At 35.3% G+C, this 22,812-nt stretch overlaps 1 protein-coding gene across 7 annotated transcripts in view; it reads left to right on the top strand.

The window, feature by feature from the left end:
• LOC107510017 (SET domain bifurcated histone lysine methyltransferase 2) overlaps window positions 1-22,812 on the top strand; it is an 86,471-nt gene that overhangs the window by 25,074 nt on the left and 38,585 nt on the right. For 5 of the 7 annotated variants that reach the window (XM_036228556.1, XM_016143116.2, XM_036228560.1 and 2 more), the window contains 8 exons: window positions 7,029-7,592; window positions 11,000-11,116; window positions 11,862-12,031; window positions 13,519-13,735; window positions 14,252-14,348; window positions 15,724-15,817; window positions 18,845-19,185; window positions 22,360-22,448. In XM_036228556.1, the coding sequence (XP_036084449.1) occupies window positions 7,029-7,592; window positions 11,000-11,116; window positions 11,862-12,031; window positions 13,519-13,735; window positions 14,252-14,348; window positions 15,724-15,817; window positions 18,845-19,185; window positions 22,360-22,448 (1,689 nt within the window). The remainder of the gene's footprint in view (window positions 1-7,028; window positions 7,593-10,999; window positions 11,117-11,861; window positions 12,032-13,518; window positions 13,736-14,251; window positions 14,349-15,723; window positions 15,818-18,844; window positions 19,186-22,359; window positions 22,449-22,812) is intronic. The other 2 variants (XM_036228557.1, XM_016143118.2) reach the window with 2 other exon arrangements.

The raw sequence follows: 22,812 nt of genomic DNA, 5'->3' as shown, positions 1-22,812 counted from the left end.
CTATTTGGGATCTTTTATGGTTCCACATAAATTTTCAGATTATTCTAGTATTGGTATTTTGATAGGGATTGCATTTAATCTGCAGATAGCTTTGGGTGGTATGGTCATTTTAATGATGTTGATTCTTACTCATGGACACAGTATATGTTTCCATCTATTTGTATCTTCAATTTCTTTTTTCAATGACTTATAATTTGCCAAGAACAGGTCTCTTACCTCCTTGGTAGTTCAATTCCTAGGAATTTATTGTTTTTGATGCAATTGTAAATGATATTTTTTTTTAATTTCTTTTTCTGATAAGTCATCGTTGTTGTATAAAAGTGCAACTGACTTGTATCCTGCTGCTTTACTGAATTCATTGATCAGTTCTAACAGTTTTTTGGTGGGATCTTTAGGGTTCTCGCTATATAGTATCAAGTTATCTGCAAATAATGACAGTTTTACTTCTTCCTTTCCAATCAGATGCCTTTTATTTCCCTTTTTTGTCTTATTGCTGTAGCTAGGACTTCTAGTACTAAGTTTAATAGAAGTTATGAAAGTGGGCATCTTTGTCTTCGTCTGTGATCTTAAGGAAAGTACTTTCAGCCTTTCCCCATTGATTATGATGTAGGTTCGCCATATTTGGCCTCTGTTATATTGAGGTATGTTCCCTCTGTTCCCGCTTTGCTGAAAGTTTTTATCTTAAATTGATGTTAGCTCTTTTCTGACTGGGAAGCTCTTTTTCTCATCTCCAATTTTAATTGATAGTCTTGCTAGGTTGAATAGTCTTGGTTGTAGGTTCTTGTTTTTCCATCACTTTGTGTATTTCATGCCAATTCCTTCTGGCCTGCAAAGTTTCTGTTGAAAAGTTAGCTGACATTCTTATGGGAGTACCCTTGTAACTAGCTGCCATTCTCTTGCTGGTTTTAGGATCTTCTCTGTCTCCAGTTTTTGGCATTTTAATTATGATTGGTATGGGTCTGTTTGGGTTCCTCTTGTTTGCAACTGTTCGCATTTTCTGGACTTGTATGTCTATTTCCTTCACCAGATTAGGGAGGTTTTCTGTCATTATTTCATCAGGTAGGTTCTTAATCCCTTGCTTGCTCTCTTGTTTCTGGTATTCCTATTTTGTGGATGTTGATACATTTGATGTTGGCCCAGAGGTCTCTTAAACTTTCCTCATTAAAAAAATTTTTTTTGATGTTCTCATTAGGTGTTTTCTGCTACCTTATCTTCCAACTCGCTAATTGGCCGCCCCCCCAACCCCCGCTTCATCTAATCTACTGTTGATTCCTTCTAGTGTATTCTTCATTTCGGTTATTGTAGTCATTATTGGCTGATTCTTCTTCATAGTTTCTATGTCCTCTGCTGAAGTCCTCTCTGAGATCATCTATTCTCCCCATAAGTTCATCAAGCATCCTTATAACCAGTGTTTTGAACTGTCTCTGTTAGGTTGCTTGCCACTATTTCATTTAGTTTTTTTCCTGACGTTTTCGTCTGTTGTTTCATTTGTAGCATGTTTGTTTTCTCATTTGAGTTGTCTCTCTGTGTTTGTTTTTGTGTATTAGGAAGATTTGTTACATCTCCTAGCCTTGGCCAGGTGGCCTTACGTAGTTGGTGTCCTGTGTGGCCCAGTGTCGCTGTCTGCCACACCACCTGTGCCAGGGCCTCTGGCCATGTTCCTTATGTGGTTTTGTGTTCTGTTGTAGCTTAGCCTTGATTGCTGTTAGTACATTAGTGGATGGGATTGACTCTTGGGCTGACTGACTGTGGGGATTGGCCCTGCAGGGTACGAGCTGTGTAGGGTCTTTCCCCGAGAAGTGAAATTCTCCCCAGCAGTCATGTTTACCTGTTTAGATCACCCTTTGGTTATGCCACTTTTGGGGCTAGTCAAGTGGTGCTCTGTTGTGTTCTGACACCTCTTGGGAGGGGCTTCTGTGTAGGCCAAATTCAGCCTCTACTTTTGATTGCTCGGGGCTACCTGTTAAGATCTACAAAGCAATCCATGGATGGTTACTGCCTTTGCTGGATCTGGAGGCAAGTGGGAGAGACCATGTTGCAAAGGTTGGTTACCCCCAGTACCTGGTCTGGAGCGACTTAGCAAAAGGATCATTGCATCTCAAGACCTGGGGTGCCTGCCAGCTGCCCATATGACTCTGCAGCTGGAAGAGCCTTTGAGTGGTATGCAAGTTGGGTGGGGCAGGGACCAGGGTAAAGGGAACAAATTTCACCTGGCCAGTGCAGTGTCAGGTTTTATGCCAGTGCTGAATCTGCATCTTCCTGTAAAAGTCTCAGGTCACAGTAAAGCCAGGCACTGTCTTCCTCAGGCCCTCAGACCCTGCGATCTGCTGAAAAGATATTATAGCTTGGGCTAGCACCAGTGGCTCATCACCGAAAGTCTCCACTGAAATATGTGGGCCGCACTTGGGCCACAAAAGTTGAAGGCTGCTGCCTGCCAGTAAATATGTGGCCCAGGGAAGCCACAGGATGGGGCTCGCTGACCGGCAATGGGCTGCTGGTTGGATGGGGCTGGGCCCCAGGGAAACATGGGGTGGAGCAGACAATCTCACCAGCTAGTGCTGTTTCAGCACAAACAAGAATAGTACTCACCTATAGACTGCCCCGTAGGTGGACCCAACAAAGGGGCAGTGGTAGCTTTCCCTTTAGCCCTTGTCCCGGAACCACACAATGTGGTCTTTCCCCATATGTCTCTTGTTCCTTCCAAGTTGCTGACCTTCCGCTGGAGCCCAGGGTAAGTAAGTATCTTTGAGCAAGTAAAATCCATGTGTGGGCCTTTTAATGGGAGATCGGGTTTTCGGTTTTTTTTTTTTTTTTATCTCACCCTATAAAGCCAGAGCCCTCCCTGGTTTTTACAGTCAGATTTTGTTGGAATTCCTCTTCCTAGGACTGGAGCTGTGGGTCGGGGAACCCCTGTGTGGGGTAGGGCCCCCTGATCTTATCTATCTAAAAAAAAATCTATGATTCATGTATAAAATTATTAGGCTAAAAAGAGTATTTAGTAACACAGTCACATAAAACAAAAATATGTAAGTCTATACCATTAGAAAATATGGAATAAAGTTCCCACTCACAGTACCAGAAAGTAAAATAAATGGTGTTAACCACAAGTAATATATTCATGAAGAAAATTAAAACTGAAGATGTTGATGGATAAACTTACTGTGTTTCCAGATGAGAGAACTGCATATTATGAAATATAAATTCTTCCCAAATAAATATACAGATTTAATTTCATATGAAACCTAGGTACTTGGCTCTTATTTTTTTAACTTCAAAACCTATTATAAAGTTAATATAATCTTAATTATATTAAATTTAACCTCAAGATAAAAAATCAGAAAACAACATGTTTAAAAGGAAAAATAGAACTTGCCCTAAGAAATATCAAAATGTTCCATCAAATTATGGAAAGAAATCTTTTTCTATATGTAGGGCTTGGTATAGAATTAACAGTTAGATGAAGAGACTGAGTAAGTTAAGCATAGGAAAAATTTTTTTTACATATTTATAAGAACATGAGGTATGATTAGTAAATTAGAAGCCCCAAGATCAAAGAAAGACTTGTTATTTAATAAATGACCCAGGAACAATTGGATGTTATTTAGAAAATTTAAGTTAGATCTTTCTGGTACATCAACATTCCAGATGAATTAGACTCCCAAACTGTAGAAAAGTTAATGTAGAATTCAAAAAAAAAAAAACGTAAAGATTAGATATCTTTTCATGATATTATATATCATAGTTTTATTCATATCATATTATCTCTACATTTTTACAAATACTTAGTTTTCTTCCTAGAATGTAAGTTCCTTGAGATCATGGAGCTCTCATCATTGTTTCCATAGCACTTCACACATAGCCGGCACTCAAGAAATCTTCGATGGAAGAATGAATGAACTCCCAATAGGAAAATGGATAAAGAATATGAATAGACACTTTACCAAAGGAAAAATAAAGGCCAATAAACAAGAATTTAAGTTCAAACTCCTTCTTATTTAGAGAAAAACAAACAATAAAATTAATAAAGTACTATTTTTCATCTATCAAATTGATTAAAATGTTAAAAATATTCAATTAGATCTGCATTCGGACATACTTATGAGAATATAAATCGGCCTAGCTGCTTAGTAAGGCAGCTTGGCATTCTGTATTGATTAAAATGTGTATACTTCTTAGCACCGTGATTGTGATCTCTAAATGTCATTTCTCATTAAATGGAACCATAGTCCCTTTAGAGAAATGGCTGATCCCAAGCCTGGGACAGCTTGTGACAGGAAGCAAAGATACTATCAAAGACTACCAATTGTGTTTGAAAATGTAGGAGCAAACTTGAAACAGCTCCCACTAAACAAAAATGGCACAAATTGAACATCAAAAGGAATAATCACTGTGACTGATTTAAACACATTGAATATATAAAAACTCATGGGTTTATAATAACATTTAAAAAAATCAGTCACTCTTGCTAGGTTACAACTCATTCTGAATACTAGTAAGTAAATAGAATCAGGCATTTATTCTGCCTTTCTTATACTAACTGTATTTCAGGATAAGCTAAGAGCTGATGAGGAAATTTTCTTTTATATAAAAATATTCCATCCAAAAAATTCTAGGAATTATAGAATAAGATTGTTATTTTTACAGCCTTTCAACCTCCAAGAGACAGTGCTCACAGACTATCTGGTGAGAACAGGTGTTTTGTTTTAAACTTGTATTTTATTGACTAGCAATACTCTTGTGAAATGTAATAAAATGTAGCAATGTTAAATTGCTATAAAAATTTCTAAACTTTTGCAACTTTCAATTTTTGTACTTATCACGAATCGATAGCGAACCATTGGGGACTGATCATCACAGCTTAATTAGCACTGGCCCAGACAGTGATCATGAGTAAATGACAAAACTGTTACAAGAAAGATTCATGAGCTTTCAAATGGGTTGATTTAGCTGAAAACACCCTAACCCACATAAATCTTAGCATCACTAAAAGTGAACAATCAGACATTGTGTGTGACCTTATTTGACTCAATAGGAAATTCATAACACCACTCTTGAATTATTACATCCACCCCACCCCCACCACCAAAATTGAACCTGAATCTAATCAAGCTTCTAGAACTGCCTACTGATTTACTAAGAATAGAAGGGATAGAGGAGTGAGTTAAATGACAACACAAGGAAGGTGTCAGCCAACTTTCAGAATATGGAAATGCTACAGGACAAATGGCACAATTTACTGAACTTTAACAAATGTCATAAAATGAAGAGGGGGCACTGTTATAAGGTTAAAGAGACATAAAAGCATCTGAATCAAATACAGTGTGTGGGACTTGTTTGAATTCTGATTCAAACACTTTTTAAGACAATCAGGAAATGTGAAAATGGGCCATTGAGATTATATATTTTTTAAACACCTTATCGTTAGAAATGCATGCCAAATTATTTTAGGTAAAAAGGTATAATGTGTAGGATTTACTTTAAAACACTCCAGTGTGTTTCAGGATGGGTCAAGAGGTGGTAAAAACATTTTATTTAGTAACTACTTACAGTAGGGAAAAGAGCTGAGCTCCATTCTGATTTGTGCTGAAGTGACAGATGTTTTAAAGGGGAATGAGGGGGAGAGGAAGAGCAGGGGCTCAAGTGAAAAATTATAAAGGGTTGGTAAGTGTGAATACCCATGAAGCTAGCTGGCAATTATCAAAGTTAGGATTCTGTCCTCCCACAGAGACTGGAAGACAGGCCCTATCCTTCCTGATGATTTCCTTTCAAAAGAATGGCTTTCAGATCCTTGAGAAACACACTCCTGAGTTTTAGGAGATACAGATATATCTCAGAGGGACCGAGGAATGATTCACAATTGTAAGCCCGTTCCAGTAAATGCTCTGAGAAAAGAAGGTCAGTTTTATCTTCAAGTGTTGTCTTGGAGAAACAGTAAGTTCTCCTGCCAGCCTTAAGCTTTCTGAGGCAGGCATTTTATTGGGGGGCTCTGTGAAAGTAGGCATTCTCATAAATTACTGGAGGGGCTGACCCCATGAAGAACAATTTGGCAATCTTAACAAAATTACTAATCCATTTACCCTGTGACCTAGAACTTCCACTGCTGAGAATGTATTCTGCAGCGATATCTGTACATGTATGAAATTATCTACAATTACGTTACATCATGATTTATAAATAATAGCAAAAGATTGGAAACAATGGGGGACTATTGGGGAATTTATGCAGAGGATTACTGTACAGCTGGAAGAAGGATGAAGAAGCTCATATCTGTGCATTCAATATGGTAGCCACTAGCTACACATGACTATATTTGAATTAATTTAAATAAAATTTAAAATTCAGTTCTGTGGTTTCAGTAGCCACATGTGGACAGCACAAATATAGGACATTTTCATCAATGTAGAAAGTTCTGTTGGACAGTGCTGCTTTATACAGTGACTACAAAAATATTTCTAAAATTTAGAGACTTTTTATATTACTTTTATAATAAATAAAGGTACCTAAAGATAGAAAGTTATGTAAAACGAAGTTGAGGTTCTTGGCAAGAGATTAAAACCCAAGTTCAAAAGATACATTTGATGTCTAGAGGGAAAAAAAAATTCCTTGGCATACTTTTATGTGGTGCAAACCTAGTAAATGTTTATTTCAGTGTCTGGCTTATTTTAATGTTGTCTAAGAAGAAAATAATAGGAACTAATTATCACCTTAGTGTGCAGTAATTTTTAAAAATGGTGAATTGGGGGTGGCTCCACAGTGTAGTGGTTAGCACATCTGCTTTACATGCAGAAGGTCTTGGGTTTGCACCCCAGGTGGAGCCATGGACCATACCCTGGGTGTGACAGGCCCTGGGTGCACTCTGCAAGCATGTTAGAGGAGACGCCCCGCCTTCAGAGATCCAGTTCTTAAGGGGAAATGGCAATATCCATAGGTCAGGGGTGGAACTTGGGGGGAGAGCAATTAAAAAGGGGGAAAAAATGGGGAATTGTACTATAAATTTGAGATCCTAATAAATAAATAATTTTAAACAGATCTACAAAAAATAAAGAAATTCCTTTTCTGGACAATAAAGCTACAGACTTTAGAGAAAAAGAATCATCTTTGAATTTATCTTACCAAAGTCATGACTGCTCTGACGCCTGTCTGATGAAAATGCCACTTACCATCAAGGGAGAAAACCCTTTACAGCTACCAATCAAATGCCACTTCCAAAGACGACATGCAAAGACAAACTCTCGTTCTTCAGCACTCCACGTGAGTTATAAAACCCCTTGTGGAAGGAGTCTACGAAACATGGAGGAAGTTTTTCGTTACCTGCTTGAGACAGAGTGTAACTTTTTATTTACAGATAACTTTTCTTTCAATACCTATGTTCAGTTGACTCGGAATTACCCAAAGCAAGAAGAAATTGTTTCCGAGGTGGATATTAGCAATGGCGTGGAATCGGTGCCCATTTCTTTCTGTAATGAAATTGACAATAGAAAGCTTCCATATTTTAAGTACAGAAAGACTATGTGGCCAAGAGCATATTATCTGAACAGCTTTTCCAACATGTTTACTGATTCATGTGACTGTTCTGAGGGCTGCAGAGACATGTGAGTAGAAAAATACAGCATTTCATAAAATGTTTTGATGTAGGGGTACTTGTCTAGAAGTCCTGCTATGTATCAATTTGTCTAAAACTGTTCGTGAAGAGTCTAAAATGGAAAGATGCATTCTCTCACTAGCGATGGGAAGGAAAACTTTTTGCCAGTTATTGTAGTAATTTAAAAATTATTTCATCCAAGGATGAGTATTTCCTTTAAGCTAGTACCATAATCGTAATACCAACAATTGCAGCTAATGCCATTGGAACAGTGCCAGACACTGTGACAATTATTTTACATACATTTCCTTATTTAATTCTCATAAAACTCCATGAGACAGTAATGTTATTTTTTTTTTGTTATAAAGAAATTGAGAAGCCAGTCTTCAGGTCATAGGGCAAACAAATTGAAGAGCCAGGGTGTAAACCTATGCTCTTAACCACTATGTTATATGTTGTGTTTTGCTTTTACAAATCATTTCCTGGCAACTTTTTTAGAAAGTTAATAGTACTTATAATTAGTAATCTCTTGATCATAACATTGACATTCCATTAAGAAAATGAAAACAATCAGGACTTTAAAATCATTTCATTTTAAAGGTGTGTACTATATGTGTTTTTATAGGTATGACATATAGAATGGAGTCATGTTATATGTACATTTAATGTAAATTTAGCTTCTTGTACTAGGCAAAAGAATGAGAGATAAAGAGAAATAATTTAAATAGTATGGATAGTATTTTTCACCATCCTTTGAGATGGGAATGTTAAATGAGATATATAAAACCTCGTTTTGACTCAGTTCCTTCAGGCTTATCATAAAGGAAACCTTTCACTGTGCCAAATTCAATTCTGTTTAAAAATAAGTTTATTTATTTTTGTTGTTTTTAGCATTGCCTCTAAATATAACCCAGCTATATCTGGCCCAGCCTAATCCTTTTCAGTGCTGGAGATAAAAACTGTTGGTCAGTGTTTACTCTGTGATCAGTTTAAGAGAATTTTTTAAATAATTTGACTATATGTGATTTTGGAACACTAGGAGTAAACCCCACCAAAGGTACAATATCAAACAGTTACAGCACACAGAGGCATTTAGGACCATGAAGGCAGCTCAAGTCCCAACAAATAGGAGAATTCATCCCTGAAGAATCAGAGATAAATGTAGAATCTGATTGAAAGACTTTACAATTGGTATGTTTAAAATGTCCAAAGAGGTAAAATATTAGCATCCATAAAACAAGAAGAGGTCATTTATTAAAGGTATATATATATGAAAGAGAACCACTTGGAAATATAGGAAATAAAATATATGGTCATTGAAATAAAAAATAGATGGACTAAATGTTAGCATTAGTGTAGCTGGAGAAAGAATTAGTGAATTGCAAGGTAAAACAGATCTCTAAGAATGCAAAGAGAGAAAGATATAGGGAAAATAACTTACATGTTAAAAAACGTGGAAGATAAAATAAACTGTAACATAACATCTGCAATGAAGAAAAGAGCAACGCCAAAGAGATAATAGCTGAGAATTTTCCAGAATTCAAGACAAGAGTCGTCAGAGTAAAAATGCCTACTGTGTACTAAGAAGGGAAAATAAGATAAATGTAAATCTAAATATATCACAATCCAACTTAATAGCTATAGAGTAAATCTCAAACACTATCAGATAGGAAAAAATAGACTGACAACACACTTTTCATCAGAAATAATAGAACAAAAAAGAGGTATAGTAGCTGAAAATGTTGTAGGAAAATAAATGTAAAACTAGAGTTCTTTACCAGAGAGAGGGAGTGGACCGTTCAGTTATATAGCAATTGAAGATGTGCATACTTACTTCCCAGCAATAGCACTTTTAAGTATATCGAGAGCATTGTTTTCCAAGCTATAGGTGTAGTGGGATGTAAAATTATCTAAGGGTTGTAACTAGTGTTTTTTAAATTAAGTAGTAAAAAAAACAGCCAAGTGTATCACACAATAAGGGTAAAGTTTTATGCCATTTATTTCAGTTTATGCACGTACACACATATAAATATGTATGCTTGTATAGAATAATGAAGAAAATATATGTCTTACCATGGGTCATAGTCATAAATATTTGATAGCTACTACTCTGGAGGTGCTTACACATGTGCATAATAGGATATTCATTGTAGCATCGTTTGTTATTTTGAAAACTAGAAGCAACCTAATTGTATACCAAACAACTTAATTAAGCAACCTAATTGTATATCTAAATGCTATGGAAAAGTTAAAAGGAATTAACTAGATTTGTATTGAACACAAATTGGGTCTCAAAAAACATAATATTAAATGAAAAAAGCAAGTTGTAGGATAATAACTACAGTAAATTTTTAAAAACAGTATCAATATATTGTTTGTAGATATATACATATTTAAAAATATAAAGGATGCAGCATCAAACCTTTTGAGAGTTTAGGTTTAACTGTAATTTTTTTTATTTTTTAAACAAGATTATATAAATAGTGTATATGCTTTAAATTATATATATGGAAAAAAGGACTAAACTATGACAGCTAATTCTATGTGGTAAAAATATGAATGGTATATTGTTACTTGTATTTTTCTGTACCTTTAAATTTTGCAAACAAAAACTATCAAAAAAATAACTTTAGATTTCTTATACCTATAAATAGAATCCAAATTAATGGATTTTTTATTGTTTTTTTTCTGTTGCAAACAGTAGCCACCACTTTTATGTATGCATTATATATATATGCAGAAAAAATGCAGAAGGGAATCACAGAGGAAAAAATCTTAAAGTCACTTTGTGAACAAAGAGATGGATCCAGAGATTTTAACCAACTCACCAGTAGTCACATACCTGATTTATAGCTGAGATACCCAGATTCCTTACTCCATATCAAGTTATAAGTTTCTATCATGGTAGATAATCATTTAAATAGAGGGAAAGAAATTTTATGGTTGCATATTTACTGTTTAGCAACATTATGAATAACAGATTGTAGGAACTAGATACCCAGCATCAGTCTCTGCAGTCTGTTTTCATGTCATTGGAAAGAAGGAAAGATAATTGAAGACATTGCAAAACTATGTACATCCTTTCAAGTTTAACACACATAAGTTTATCCATTGTAGGAGAGTGGACCTAGGGGAATATCCACAAACAAGCTTTTGCTGAATAGAAAAGAAAGGAATGTATTTTGAAAAGTTAAAAAAAAAAAACTGTAGTTAAGTATTTATTTCATGAGCAAATAGAGGAACAGGGCAGTTTATAATTATTTATAAACTTCTGGTAGAAGTTCAATTGTCTGCGAGACAAATGACTATCCTAAATACAGTCACATCCTTTACTGTATCATTTATATTTTAATCAAGACAGTCTCTTAATTTGGTGCTTTTTTATTCTGACTTCTCCATTCATTGCCTTCCTTTTAGAACGAAATGTGCATGTCTTCAAATGACAGCAAGGAATGCTGAGGCTTGCCCCTTGTCAAGTGATAAAGTAGCCATTGGCTATACATATAAAAGACTACAAAGACACATACCTACTGGGTAAGATACCTTGAGGATTTGTTGTAGAGTTTTTGTGTCTTTGAAAGCAGGTACTTTATTATTGTGGCCTACTGTCTTATAGATGTTGTGAAATCTTAATTTTTTCATACCAAATATCTAAAGGAATTAGGAAAAAACAAACCTGTACATTGTTCTTGGAAATGGAAGTCAGAGAGCACACATGTATCATGCAGAGTGTACTTGAACACTCATTTGCTTTGAACCTGGCTCTCTACCTCTAGGGTTAGCCTGGGGCAGCCATTTCCCCATTAAGATATACACTATAAAGGTTATCTAAGAATTGGGAATTTTTACTCTTTCAAGGATGTTGTTATTAAAAAGTAAACATTTTTCTTCTTAGACATTACCTTCCCAGGTATTTCCTTCTGAGACATTCCTAGACATTTTAAAAGAGCTGATATTTACTATGTGCCAGATACTGTCTCAAGCACCTCGTAAATGTTGGCTCACTTAATCTTCATGAAACAATTCTATGAGGGTAGTATATCATATAGTCCCCATTTTAAAAATGGAAAGTTCAAGCACAGAGAGGTTAAATAACTCATCCAGGATCACACAGCTAGTAAATTTTAGACCTATGATAGGAACCCAAATAATCTAGCTCTTGGAGCCTTCCTTCACATGTAGTCTGCCTCCTTCAGTGATTATTAGTGAGGTAGCAATATAAATTGCTTTTTGTTTTAATTTAGGATGCCTGATTTTCTCTCGCATATTGTATTGACAGTATTTATGAATGCAGCCTGTTGTGCAAGTGTAATCGACGAATGTGTCAAAACCGAGTTGTCCAGCATGGACCTCAAGTGAGGCTGCAGGTGTTCAGAACTGAGAAGAAGGGATGGGGGGTACGCTGCCTAGATGACATTGACAGAGGGACATTTGTTTGCATTTATTCAGGTAAAGCAAAAGTTTATTTTCAAAGTACTATATAGTAAGATCTATCTTTCTGAATCTCCATTTTACTAGTCAGGCTATTGAAACTTTATAGCAAGGACAAGAGCAACAATAATATATAGGAGCAGCAGAGGAAGGAAAGTGACTGGGGAACTGAGTCCTGAAGGGATCAGATGCCTTAGGGAGATACTAGATGGTCCAGAAAGTAAGCTCAAAGATAAAACTTGAGTTGGTGTGTAAAGCACTTTTTTTTTTCCTCCATAGCTTTGGGATAAGAAAACTTTTTAAATAGGAAAACTAAATGGCTGACTTGCTAAGGTAAAGGTTATCAATCAAAGGCTGCTCTAATGTTTTGAGCTATTAGAATTTAATGTTAATTTTGTAATAAATACCTGCATGTGGCGGTCATTCAGGCCATGACTGTAGGCAGCAGCTCACTCCATTTCAGAGACTCTACAGAGTTTCTCACATTCTAAGCGAAACTCAACCACTGTGTTGTGCAGTTACTGATTCTTTGGGGCCACAGCCCCCAGTCCAGACTAGTCATTCTCCAGTATTATTGAACATTTACCCCAAAGTTATCAGGCAAAAATCCTCTCTCTGTGTGCACCAGGAAATGAGAAAGGCTGGGGAAGCATAGCTCCGGATCCAGTCTAGAGGAAATGTGTTGGACTAAGCCTCTGCAGCTAGGCAGCAGGGATCAGAGCAACCTCATCTGAATTTCCAGATTCACTTTGGTGAGGGCAAGAATTATCAGAACTCAGAATAGTCACACTAGGATCCCCACCACATACCACTCACAGACAAATATACTACACAGCTTGCCTAGACATTCATCTCATATTTCTCAAAAACTGTGATGAAAATCAGCTGCCTCTAAAATGCCAAATAGTGTCCAGAGAATATCATTGGCTTTATCTGCATTGCTAAAAAAGACAACTAAGGTAGCTCTCTGATACAGTTGGTAACTATAATTTCAAGTCCCTTGGAAAAAAATGCATAGACTTTAGACTAAGGTTTTAATGTTACACTATGACTTAATATGAGAATAATAGGCACATATCACCACAGATTTAAGTAGGTCACTTTATAAAAAGAGTATTGGTTTTAAATGATAAAAGATGTTTAAGACACAAACTGCGATTTTAAGACCAGAGTTCACCTCTCAATTTTCTAGAATGCTTTCTGATCTATATTTTTGTTTTGTATCTTTGTAGCTAACTCTCTTCTCTTTCAAGTTATACCAAAACAAAAGAGTGCTTTTTTTTAAAACACCCTATATTTTTTAATGTACTGGAAGATAAGAACTCTCTTACTGGTCCTTTATTTTTTCTTACAGTAGTGTTCTAAGATGACTTAATGTGTTTATCTTCATTCTAGAAATACGGTCCTCACAGGATTCTTTAGTAAGGGAGCACAATAAACATCCTTTTGTTATTTAGCAGTTACTCTATTATCTTTTGTCTTATTAAACTCTTTTACTTTGTTAGGAAGATTACTAAGCAGATCTAACACTGAGAAACCTGATGCTATTGGTGAAAATAGAAAAGAAGAAAATATGGAAAATATGTTTTCAAAAAAAAGGAAAATAGATGTTGCAGATTGCGAGGTTGAAGTTATCTCATTAGAATTGGAAACACATCCTAGAAATGCTAAGACTGAAGAATGTCCACCTAAGTTCAATAATAATCCAAAAGAGACTGTTACGTAAGTAAGATAGATCTTAGGAACCTGATCAAGATTGATCTGTTATTACTGAGCAAGAGTGGTTCTCTTCCCTCTCTTTATTCCTTACTCCCCACCAACTCCTGTACATCTCATATGTAAACTTGCTTGCTACACAGTTGTAAATTTAACATTGTGAGAAATCTAAGACACTAGATTTTAAAATCTAGCCAATATACTTTATTTCTTCAGTATCCCATTTCTGGAATCTTACCTTTAAAAATTTTGTGACATAATCAGGTTCTTTATGAATGTCATACTTTGCAGTTCTTTTTTTTTTTTTTTCTGTCACCATTCTCTTTCCAAAGCTTTTCAAATATTTTATTTTTTTAACATACTTTAAAATGATTGACTTTAAAATATGATTATATTTCCTTCTTCTGGTAAAGGGTAGGCATAGATGTTATTTAGATTAATTTCTAATGGATATTTTGGTAATATTGATATTATGTATATTTCAAGGTCTAATAAACAGAATAACTTTTTTTTCCTTTTCAGAGAAATGAAAAGTAACAATGTTTCCAGAATTCAGTATCATTCAGTCATTAGAAGTCCAAAAGCCAAGATAGCCATTATTCAACCTAACGGGGAAAAGGTGGTAAACAACATTACCTATTATCTCTAAAAGAACATTAACTATTATCTCACATTTGTTTTACTTAGTTCAAATTGTTTGTGTTAATAGTGGGTAGGATTTCTTTTACTGTTTTGGAATGGATGTAATGTTGAAGTATTAAGGATCATGGTTTATTTACTTAGTATCCTCCAGCGTGGTTGGCATGTTCCCAACTTAGATGTTTAAGGAGAATGTTGGTCATGATCTGATAGTGTGTTCCACTGAGACAGCTATCTAGTTCTGAGAATTTATGGATGCTAAAGTGTTCAAGTTGATAATGATAAGAAAAATAACAAAAAGGATGGAGTAATCTAGGCTAATGAGATAAAATTATAAGATGTATGAAAAAGAAGAAATGACCTAATGAAAGATCATCCAGAAAGCAATATGATTGCCTCCAATGGTACACTTTTCAGTCTGCACTGAGAAGAATAGTCAAAGACTATAACTTAGACACAGAGAAAGGTGCAGGAGAAGAACAGAGGCAGACAATGATAGTTCACATTAGGGCTCATCGATGAAAAATAAAAACTGCCCTGGGTGGTGGGCAAACTTTGCCCTCCACTTACTAACCCTACAGTAGGAACCTCCTCAGTATCACATAACTATGAAAAGATTGGGCCATGGGGTCACATAGACCTGAGTTTGACCTCCAACTCTGCTGCTTACTAGCCAGGTGACATCTCTGCGTCTACCATCTCTTTATTAAGTGGGGATAATAGTATCTATACTCAGTTAAGAGGATTAAATGAGGTGAACATCAGAAACATTGGGTAGCATCATGCTTGACACTTCAACTTAAGGGTCAATAAATATTGATCGTATAAGTACTTGAATAATAATAATGGTCATAATTTACTGAGTAGTTAGTTGAGTTTCATGCATTGTGCTAAAGAGATAACCCTTTTTAAAAGTTGTTACCATTTAAAGTAACTGCAGTGTCTACAATGCATAAAGATAGGAAATTCCTTTAACCCCCCCCCCCTTCTATTGAAGTAGAAACTAGTCAGAGTATCTTTGTACAACTGATAGTTGAAGCTAAATTTATAGTCTGGTATCAGAATTAAGGGGTACAAACAAATATACTTGAATTTTAATGCCTAAATAGTGTTTTTGACAGTCTTCATAGTCTTAGAGTTGTAGCGTACTAACAAGTCATGTCTAGAAGTAGAGCACAGCGAGAAGGGCTGCATCATGCCTAAGAGTCCTCATGATTCCAGCTTCGAGACTTTTAAAACTAATGTAGTAGCTACAGCCTGTGAAGATTGACTCTTGACAAAAGAGGCCTAATTGCTAGATTAAATTCCTTTTCCTGACCTAGAAAGTAAAGATATCTTCCTTGTCTTCTTTTAAGGGATTTGCTTCCTTAAAGTCAGTCACTTCTGAAGATAATGATGGATTTAAACCAACACAAGTACATCTGAACTCTAAAGCCAAGAAAACAAAAAGTAGGCTTTATTTCACTCTATGCCTGCCTATTCTGTTTTTTTTTTTCTTTTCTTTTTTTTTTTTTTTTTTTGTCTCTCTTGTTCAATAGCTGTGGCTTATTTTCTCAGACTCCAAAACAAACATGCTATGTTTATTACAAAAGTTACTGCTTGTCTAAATCAGAGGTTGGCAACCTATATATGGTTTGTGGGCCAAATCCAGCCTACCAACTATTTATGTACAGCCCGTGAGCTAAGATGATTTTTACCTTTTTAAATAACTGAAAAAAAAAAAATTAGGAGATGAATAATATTACATGACATTTGAAAATTGTATGTAATTATACTTTTAGCATTCATAAAGTTTTATTGGAACATAGCCACACTCATTCATTTACATATTATCTCTGACTACCTTCACGCAACAGCAGCAGAGCTGAATAGTCATAACAGACCATATGGCTCAAAAAAGCCTAAAATATTTACTATTTGGCCCTTAATAGAAGTTTACTGACCCCTTATCTAGATGCCACCAGCGACCTCATATATGGCAGGAAAGAGTGGGGTTAGTCTACGTAGTCTATAGTGTTATATATGGCTTTGAAAGCATTTCTAAAGCAACCATTCTCTTTTTGAGGCCTCTTTAAAAATTAAGACAGCATTCTCCTGCCCTATTTTAGCTGATGCAGCTCAACAAAAAGTAAAAATATTGCTACCCCGAATTCTTCTATTTCAGTGTTACCAGACTGCCATTAGTAATATCACAATTTGGCAAACCTAGAATTTGGTACTTTTGCATTTCAATATATCCCTCGGTGAGGAGACATCACTGAGAAAGGACCCTTTTTTGAAGAAATAATCAGCAATTATCTCTTCTCCCTTTGAGCTTCCTTGTATCTGCGCTCCCAATTCCCTACCTGGTCTTAAAGGATGGAGATTATTAGGGGAGGCACGGCAGCTCCTTGACAGAAAAATATATCAAGAAAGGGTATTTATATATTATAATTACCTCACTATTATGTGGGAGGAAAATCATCTTCTACCCATCTTAGGTTATCTGTCTGGGGCCCTTTAAATTAAAAAGGCAGATTGACAAGAGAAAAACAAACAAGTTTATTACTGTGTATTAACATCACCATGTGTGTTGTATGTGGAACACATGTGAATACAGTAGTTCTCCTTATTCACTGCTTCTCTTTCCATGGTTTCAGTACCTGCCATTAACCACAGCCCAGAAATATTAAATGGAAAATTCCAGAAATAAACAATTCATGTGTGCCATTGTGAATAGCGCAATGCGTTCTCTCGCTGTTGCACCCCATACCACCCTGGATGTGAATCATTCCTTTGTCCAGGGTATCCACGCAATATATGCTACTCACCCATTACTCATTTAGTTGCCATCCTGCTGATCAGATTGATGTCATGGTTTTGCAGTGATTGTGTTCCAGTCACCCTTATAGTAGCCTAACGCTACACCATTTACCTCACTTCATCTCATCATGGAGGCTTTGTATCATCTCACATCACAATAAGGGTGAATACAGTACAATAAGATTTTTTGAGAGGTAACAGTCACATAATTTATTACAGTATATTATATTGTTCTATTTTATTATTGTTAATCTGTTACTGTCCCTAACTTATAAATTTTATCGTAGATATATGTATATAGAGTAAAGCATAGTATTTATAGTGTTCAGTTCTATACACAGTTTCAGGCATCCATGGGGGTCCTGTATCCCCTGAGGATAAGAGGGGACTCAGAGATGAATAACTCAAAAAGATGCCTGAGAACTCTGGCTTATCTAGAATCTTAAGAATAAAAGTTGTAAAAGTGTGACAAGACAAAAGAAAAGGACCTTGAGTCTCTAGGAGTGACAAATATATGGGAAACCAATGGTAGATATATTCTAATCAGTAAAGTTTGTTCTGTAGATTTCTCTGATTCTATCTGTAGGATGATAAAGGTCTAAAGTTGTCTCCAGTGATTAACTTCTGTTCTTCTTGGTAGGAGGAGGGATACCTTTGTAAATTTATGTCCTGCTTTTAGGCAGACAAAGAGAAGCAGAGAGCTTTTCCCTCATATGCTACTCGATCACCTTTAGCTCAAAATAGTTCTTTTGTCAAAGAGGCATATTTTAGGGTAACATTCTGATTTACTTCAACATTTAATGCATGTGAACCATGAATATTATTGCTTTTAGTTCCTTTGTTATTTTCATTGGCCACTGCAATGTATATAGCAAACACTAAAAAAAATTAGTTATGTACTGTTATAGGTCAAGTAATCCGTGATTAAGGTACGAGTACATGTAGGAACAGCAGCCACAGCATTAATTTTAGAGAAATATAATTTCTTTCTGCCACTGAGTAGCATGGTGGCTTTTTTAAAATAAATGATTTTACTTATTTGATATGTATTCATACTTTTGAATATTCTCAAAAACATTTTCATTATTGGATAAGAAAAACGATTATGCAGTTCATCTTCTAAAGTATTAATCTTTGTAAAAGTGTAATTATTGAATGGTCCTATAGCAAAATCACCAAGAACTATGTATACAAAGCCCATGGTAATAGTTATTATAGAGGGTGACTTTGATGGGATCTTCTCAGGCCTTTAATTGGGTGTTAAAGACCTACTGTGTTCCCTAAATACCCACTGTTACAGCTGTTTAGGATATACTTAAATTCAGATTCCAAAGCTGAAGGGAGGTAAGTCAGTTTGTGAGGAGTAGAGATTAAATATAGTAATAAGAAGCATCATGTAGATTCATAAAAAGGCATTATTATATAGCAAAAAAAGGGGAGACTTTGGAGCTAGGCATTTTTGGGTTTCTACTCCACTTCTCATTGTTATTGTGGGTCAGATGAATTCCTTAACCCCTTAGAGGCTCAAAGTTTTCATTTGTAAAATTGGAGTACTGTCTATCTTAACACATTAGTGATAATTAAAGCAACCAGCTTTTAATTAGTATTGTTAATTTCAGCATTATTGCTTAGCAAAGTATATTTCCTGACAGTTCCTTCCAAAATGTTTATTAGCAGACTCACGCTCAACCCAGGTTGAAGATTCTGAAGACAGTCTGTTGATTGAATCAGATGTAATAGACATAACTAAATGTAGAGAAGAAACTCCACCAGAGGACAGATATAACCAAGCAACCACATCGGATAATCAGAATATTATAAAGGAGTTCGAGGTTCAAATGCTAAAACCCCAGGAGGAAAAACCTCCAGCATGTCAATACCAGCAGGTTTTTTGTGATAAAGAGTTGTCAAGTGAAACCAAGAATACTTCAACTGATTGTCTAAAGAAGTTCAGTAAAGGAAATGTGTTTTTATTGGATGCCACAAAAGAAGGAAATGTGGGCCGTTTTCTTAATGTGAGTATCTGGGCTGAATTCACATTTCTAACAATTTTTTTTCTTTGCTTTTTAACAAAATCATGATTTGTTAAATACAATTAACAGATTCTAAAGCTGGAAGACATATATCAGGATGCCAGTTTTCCACCTGTATGACCTTGAGCCTGCCCCCTTATGCCTTATTTCTCATCTCTATAATATAGAGATAGTAATAATAACTGACTCATAGGATTAAATCAATATATATATATATCTATATATATGTAGATATATGTATAGATATATATTATATAAAGTGCTTAAACAGTACCTAGCACATAGTAAACATTAGCTTAAGAAAATGATAAGAAATGGTATATAAGAAAATAACATGTTTATTGAAAGGTTTTCAAGATTTGTGCCAAAAAACTGTAATGTTCAAAAAAATTGTAATAGAACACACAGAATATGTTTCTCTTCTGAATCGTATATAATATAGTAGGCTTATTCATAAATGCCTCTAATGGTTCAAAAAATCAGTTGGAGGTGTTTATGTTTTACTTACTCTTAGTAAGTTTTGAGTGATTCAGTAGCTTAGTGTAGAAACCAGTGTTTATTGGAGTATTGCATTTAACTATTCTTTTTTTTTTATTCCCAAACTATTGTCATTTTCTGTTTCTGCGTATGTTTTGGGATATATGTAATGAGATTTATTTTCATTTTCAAAGAGAAATATTTATGATTCCTCTGATTTTAAGGTTGACTCTTAAGACTCCTGTTATCTTCATGATAAGAGGAATAATTTGTATTATTAGTCATATCCCCTGTGTAGGGTGGAATTGGAGTTACCATATGGCTTTCTCGTTAGACTTTTGTCTAGCCTCCTACCATCATACATGGTTATCAAAGAATATATGGTCTCAGGAGTTCTACAGGGGGAAAAAAAGTCCCCTTCAACCTCTAGTCTTAGTGTTTAAACTCTCTTGTCTTTGGTGAACGGGACCATGCAGAAGCCCTGAAGCAAATGATTAATGCGCTGAGCCATGCCCTTCTGCATGTTCTCCTTATCCTTGGGCTCCATTTTGTCCTTGCTTATCATATTCAGGAGAGTGAACAGGAATCATGTAAAGAGTATGAGGACCTTGATCCCCTCCACACATCCTTTAGAAGGTGCATTCTAGCACAATGACCCCTGGTATGGCCTTAATTATTATTTTTTTTTTGATCTGTATCAGAGTTCTCCTTCCACCCTGTGGGGTAGAATTAGTGGTATGGGCAGCCTTGACTTTTCCCTTAAAATAAAGGGGAAAGAAAGGGAGTATGCATAGCCCATAATTCTTTTAGGAATTCCCTTTAACACCCTGAAGGTAAGCTCAATGCTTCTCTAAAATGTGACATTTGAATGGTTTGAAATTTATATGTAGTGATAATTGTACAAATTCAGCTGCCATCGAGAGAAAATATTCTTCAGTCAGAAAATTTTTAAAACCAAAGAGCTTTTCTTTGCTAGGTGAATCTGCTTATTTGGCTTGTTTCTTTTTCTCTCATTGTTTGAATTCTTAATTAACAGGGAATAGAATTCTCTCTTCCTTTCCTCTGTCTTCCAACCGCTGTTCTTTATTCTACTTTGATTACTTCTACACTGTTGCCAAATGTGTCAGGAACCATTAAACATGTCAGGGGATCCATTAAAAAGGATCCCCAGCAAAGAAAGGACTGTCCTGGCTTTATTTCCCATCAGTTATGTTGAATGTGGCTGTACCACAATGATTGGGTTGGTTTCACCTCCTAATCAGCACAACAGCAAGGTCCCTCCCTTGTTTGTAGGAGGAAAAAAACAGGTTTTCTTTTTACTTCTTTCCACCCTCCCTCCCTTTTCACTCCCTATCTTCCTTCCTTCTTTCCTTCTTTCCTTCTTTCCTTCCTTCCTTCCTTCCTTCCTTCCTTCCTTCCTTCCTTCCTTCCTTCCTATTTTTAATTTTTCTACATAGATAATAAATGAAATAAAAAGCCGTACAGAATACAAACATACATACAGTTAAACAGAATTCTGTTTCAAGGTAGCTCTAAGCCTGCCAAGTAGGCAGGCACCATGAGTAAGGTTCATCAGCCCAAAGTTTAAAATGCGTGGACAGGAAATTATTGAAAGTAAATGGTGGCAGGCATGTCTGAGGAATATTGTGGGAATTTGATTCTTTTATGAATCTAATGATAGATGAATGTGTGGAGATGGTAGCTAGTGGGCAACAGAATAATATTAGAATGGTGGTAATAGAAGGAAATAGTATCATCATGTTTAGAAGCTTTGGAACAAGGATAAATAATGGTTATGTTCAGCAGAAAAATTAATTTCTTACATATGTTCCCCTTCCGAAGGGCTTGTTCAGCTATGATATAAAACTCAGGTTATATACAGTCTTCATATTAAACTGTTTTTGTTTTGTTAAAAAGAAAACATACCTTGCAAAGTACTGTGCCCCCATTCACCCTGCTCCACTCCACCCTCTATAGTAAAATCATTTTAATTGTAATATTTCTTTATGCAAGTACAATATAAATGTATTTCTCTCCCTTATGTAGAAGATAGCATGTTGTATTCACTGTCCTGTACCATGCTTTTAAAATTAACAATGCATCGTGGTGATCTTTCTGTGTCCGTACACAGCGAGAGCTCCTCATTCTTTCTGTATGTTTGTTTTTGTTTATAGCTCCATAGAATTCCAATGTGTGGCTATACTGAAGTTTATATTTAACCTATCTTTAGATAGGCATTTGGGTTTCCAAACTTTTACTGTTAAAAACAATGTCGAATAAGTAATCTTATACATATATACATGTGCAAATGTTATCTGTAGAATATATTCTCAGATATGGGATTGCTGAATCAAGGATAAATACACTTATAATAATGATTTATATTTTCCAAAATGTTTATTAGTAGACTCAGTCTCACACCAAGGAAAATTATCTTCTATAGGGGTTTATACCATTTTGCATTTCTACCAGGAAGATATGAGTGTCAGAACAGGCTTTTCTAATGAGTTCCAACTATTAACAGGATGGTAATGAGCTCTGATATTTTACATATTTGTCAACAAAAAAGGAAACAAAAATAAGTGAGCTGTATTGGAAACAGAATGGTATTCTAATGCTTCAAAGAACAAGTCATTAAATATGTATGTAACCTCTGTTTTAATTTTTTTTTTTTAACAGCATAGTTGTTGCCCAAATCTTTTGGTACAGAATGTTTTTGTAGAAACACATGACAGGAATTTTCCATTGGTGGCATTCTTCACCAACAGGTTTGAAATTTTTTTATATGATTTAATTTTGAAATTGCAAGTTTAAAAATAACAATAAAAGAAACTAGACAGAGACAAGGAGGGGAGGGGAAAAAAAGAAAACTATAAAAAGATATATACTATGGCCCCTAATATCTGGTACCCTAGAATATTCAATTATCCCAAACTGTTCTCAGTCAACAAAATTTTAAACAGCTTAAATTTAAATTATTTCCTCTTAGAATTAATGCCTAAAGGGCTAAGGATAGCAGGCCTCACCCAGTTCAGTTCAGGAGATAAATGATGCAGACTGCTACATCTTCTTTAAATCAGAACTACTCCCAGCTACAACACTGCAGGCCTTCTCACTCACATCACTGGGCTC

This window comes from Rousettus aegyptiacus, unplaced genomic scaffold (assembly GCF_014176215.1).
Source record: "Rousettus aegyptiacus isolate mRouAeg1 unplaced genomic scaffold, mRouAeg1.p scaffold_m13_p_11, whole genome shotgun sequence".
Classification (NCBI taxonomy): domain Eukaryota; kingdom Metazoa; phylum Chordata; class Mammalia; order Chiroptera; family Pteropodidae; genus Rousettus; species Rousettus aegyptiacus.
Note: the sequence above shows the minus strand (reverse complement) of the source record. Positions and strands in the feature narration are given on the sequence as shown.